We start from the raw sequence: 3,869 nt of genomic DNA on the forward strand, positions 1-3,869 counted from the left end.
AATTGATATTTGGTACTATGAACACGGCCAACAATAAACAATACCAACATACTGGTTATTGGCCCTCTTCTTGAAGTTCTTCTCACTGCCCGCCACGCTCCCGCTCCGTTCACTCTCCCCTGCAAGACTCTCCTCTTCCGCCTCCCTTCGGACAAAAATGTGTCTCTCCCCAACAGAGTAGTCCAAGCTCTGTGCGTCATTTTCATCATCATCATCATCATCATCATCATCATCATCGCCATCATCATCATCATCTTCTACTGGTTCACACCAGTCCACAGGAGGCTCCTCAGTAGCTCCTCCCACCTCCATCTTGGTCTCCCCATGACGATGTTTCACAGGAGTGGCTTCATCCCGAGTGTTTACAGGGCTGTCTGAGGGAGCCAGGGCCTCCGGTGGAGGTACCACCTCAGAGATGACTTGAGTCATGACTAACAGCCTTGGATAGTAGTGCCAGATAGCAGCATCCCCATCTATACAAGTCCTATGGAACAGCAAGAAAAGTCAGAGTTTAATATCAAGACTTTTTCAAGGGGAAATAACAGAAAGGCAAGAACAAGGTTTTAATATGAAGTTAAAATACAGATTGTCAGCTTTTATTGGAGGACATTTGTATTGTTTAAACCATTTATAAACAAGAACACTCTCATGCATGATAGTCCCCCTATTTCATGTTGAGTATTTGGTTGCATATACTTTGCATGAGATAACTATCTGGGATCTGTGATACATTAAGCATTATACATTTGTTTTTTATTAATTTAGCGTGTTTACTTTTCAAAGATTTTCAAATAGTAGAATCATTGTAGCTGAAAGAAACGGCGGGAGCTCAAAAAACAATAAGCAGATAAGCCTCGCTCTCATCCGCAATGTGCGCCAATCAAGCAGACTTAAGTAATAAATGAAACGAACGCACTATTCAAGTAACTTGAAACTGATTGTAATTGTGCCAGTGTGACGGGGTGTATCTTTGCATGAATCACTCTCAGCTGGATGGCTCACGTTCATTTATTCTGTAGAAAACATACAGTGCATCAATTTGTGGACACGGTTGCAGGGTCATCAGGCTAGATTCCAGTCAGTGTTGTCAGATGAACTGAGCATACAGTAGTCACTCATACTACACAAATTATAACAATAATATGAAACAAAAATACAAAATGTGTAGACTACATAAATCCTCACTTGTGTGATCGTATAGTGGTATTTGAACAGTCAAACAATCAATTATATATATTAACAATAACAATACAATGCATAGAAAAACAGCGCAACTGGAATACACGCATGCACACCACGTGCAACACTATGACACTGGTTTAGGATGAACCACAGGTGGGGGACTGGGACTGGGACTGGGACTGGGGGGGGGGGGGGGGGGTGAAGAGGAGGAGGAAGGAGGTGGAATGGGATAGGAGGGAGGGGGTGGGGGGCATGGGGGTGGGGGGGTGCTGGTGGTCTATTTGTGCCTGCTGCCTCTCCTCTTCATGGCAGCTGTGCACTGGGGGCAGAACCACTTCCCCTTGGGGGCTTTGGTCAGGCCCACGCAGCCGTAGTGGAACCACTCGATGGGGCAATCTTGATTATCACATCCCACCATCTCTCCGTACGACACCTGGTTGCAGATGCAGTAGCGGGGCTCGTTGGGGTCGTAGGTCCAGTCCACCTGGCTGTTAGCCTCAGACTCTGGCAGGGCCGAGGCCTGCTGGGAGAGCTCCTGGGCCAGGGCGGAGGAGGAGGAGGACGAGGACGACGACTGGTGGTTGGAAGACTTTGTGTTGCCTTTGGTCTTGCGTCCTCCGCGGGACTCTGATGCGGCGGCGGCGGGGGCGAGGGTCTGGGTGAGGGTGGAGGCCAGGGCGGAGGAGGTGTAGCCGGCCGCCTCGCGGGACAGAGAGAACTCCCGGCTCAGCTGGAAGTCGCTGTTCTTGATGGCCTCGTAGCTGGCCTTCAGACTGGAGGTCCTCCTGCCCTCCTTCATCTGTGCGGTGGCCTGGACGGCCTGTGCAGCAGCCATGGCCATGGCCATGGTGATGGCCCCGGCCCCCGCCCCCTCCCCGGGCCCGGCCGGCAGGGAGCTGAGGTTGTAGGAGGCCAGCGGCTGGGAGGAGTTCACACTGTTGGTAAAAGAACATGATTAAAATAAATATATATGAGCAATAACATATCGTGGTTATATAGTTCTCTTTTTTTTTTGTCATTGTTTTTATTTCCATATTTGCCAAGATAACTTAATCAGGAAGCAAAAAATACACCAGACAATAAAGTACTAAAAATCTGAAATAGAAATAACCCCTAAAACGCAACCCTCCCAGAGCCCCCGCCCCCCCATCCCCACGCTGCCGTCGTCTCAGGGCCTACCTAATAAACCATGTATACTTACGATTCATTTCCGTTTTCTTCGTAAAGCTCTGGGAAATAGTCTTCTCGGTCCAGAATCTCCTGGTATTTTTCTGAATATTCTGTAAAAAACAAACCCCAAAAAACAGGCAGTTAAATGGTGAGTTACTATCAATGTTTTCATCTTGATCAGTACTATATATCAAAACACACTCACCTGGTGGATGAAGATGTGGCATATCTTTTGGTCCACTGTTTGGCTGTCCGGTCATGTTCAGCTCTGTTTGTCGTGTACTGGGTGGCGATGCTTCCAACCAGGGGATCGGCTGGGTTACAGTCTGTGAGCAGGGAGCAGATGGACAGCAGCACCTTGGAGATGGTGAGGGCGGGGCTCCAGTTGTCCTTGAGGATGTCCAGACAGATCACACCCTGGCTGTTGATGTTACAGTGGTAGATCCTCGTGCGAAACGTCACTTTTTTTGAGGTAGTGGAAAGTTTTATTTACAACAAATGGCCACAATGCGATAAAAAAACAACTTCTACTCCATATGACTCATGCACACTACAGAACAATGGACCTGAAGGTATAACAAATTCTAAAATACAAACACTTTCAAAACCTGAGGAGGTTAGGAATGTTTTGCATGACACATTGCTACTTTTCCATGTTATAAACCACAACAAGCTTTTAATCCTACCAATGACACAATTACAAAATAAATGAATTTAAAAACTACAACAGTAACTCAATAGTTCTGAGAAAACACATAGCCCCAGCCATTCCCACCCTGCCCCCCCTCAAAAGATTTGAATTCAAAAAATGGTTCGGTTCTTGTATCGGGCCTGTATCTGTGGGGCTTCTTCACTCCGCCGGTAGAGGGCGCACTTTTCCTTGCAGCCTTGGTGGCCAGCTGCTTCCTGGGCGCCTTTCCTCCAGTGGATTTACGAGCGGTCTGCTTGGTACGAGCCATGGTTCACTGGTTAATTTGTAATGTCGTTGATCCGTCGAGTCGTAGTTCTCTCCGATGTTGGTAGATTTCTCGCGAAACGTCACCTTGGGTGGTTTGAAGGGGTAGTCGGGGGTGAAGGCGATGTCGAGGAAGAAGACCCCTCCCTCATAAACAGAGCCTGGTGGTCCCAGGATACCCCCCCCCACATTTTGAGCATCTTTGATTGCCGCGACATGACACAGCTACGTGGCCAAATCTCTGACATTTGAAGCATCTAAGCGGGGGCCTCTCATACTTTCTCACTTGGAACGACAAGCACCCAAAGAAAACCCTGGGCGGCAGGCTATCACCTTCAAACGTTATCATAACCGGAGCGTTCGGGTTGCCACCCATCCGTGCTTTAAATCTCCTCACTTCTTTAACTTTCCCCCCCTTGATTTGCTCCCTCATTTCTTTCTCAGATATGTCCGCACAGACACCATAGATCACTCCTTTGATTCCGTAATTTTTGTTTGAGATAGCAGCTTCTACTTTTAGCCCAGCTATTTTTTTTACACCAAGCGCTTTCTTTTGTGTTTC

The 3,869-nt window shown here is 47.7% G+C and overlaps 1 protein-coding gene across 1 annotated transcript; it reads right to left on the minus strand.

The window, feature by feature from the left end:
* Positions 1 to 1,459: 1,459 nt before the first annotated feature.
* Positions 1,460 to 3,311, minus strand: LOC308164295 (inhibitor of growth protein 3-like; the record flags this gene model as incomplete). Its single annotated transcript, XM_080538427.1, has 3 exons — positions 1,460 to 2,117; positions 2,558 to 2,773; positions 3,184 to 3,311. 3 exons carry the CDS (start codon positions 3,309 to 3,311, stop codon positions 1,460 to 1,462), a joined length of 1,002 nt encoding a protein of 333 aa, XP_080394553.1.
* Positions 3,312 to 3,869: the final 558 nt, after the last annotated feature.

This window comes from Nansenia antarctica (genome assembly GCF_963989245.1).
Source record: "Nansenia antarctica genome assembly, chromosome: 8".
Lineage (NCBI taxonomy): Eukaryota > Metazoa > Chordata > Actinopteri > Argentiniformes > Microstomatidae > Nansenia > Nansenia antarctica.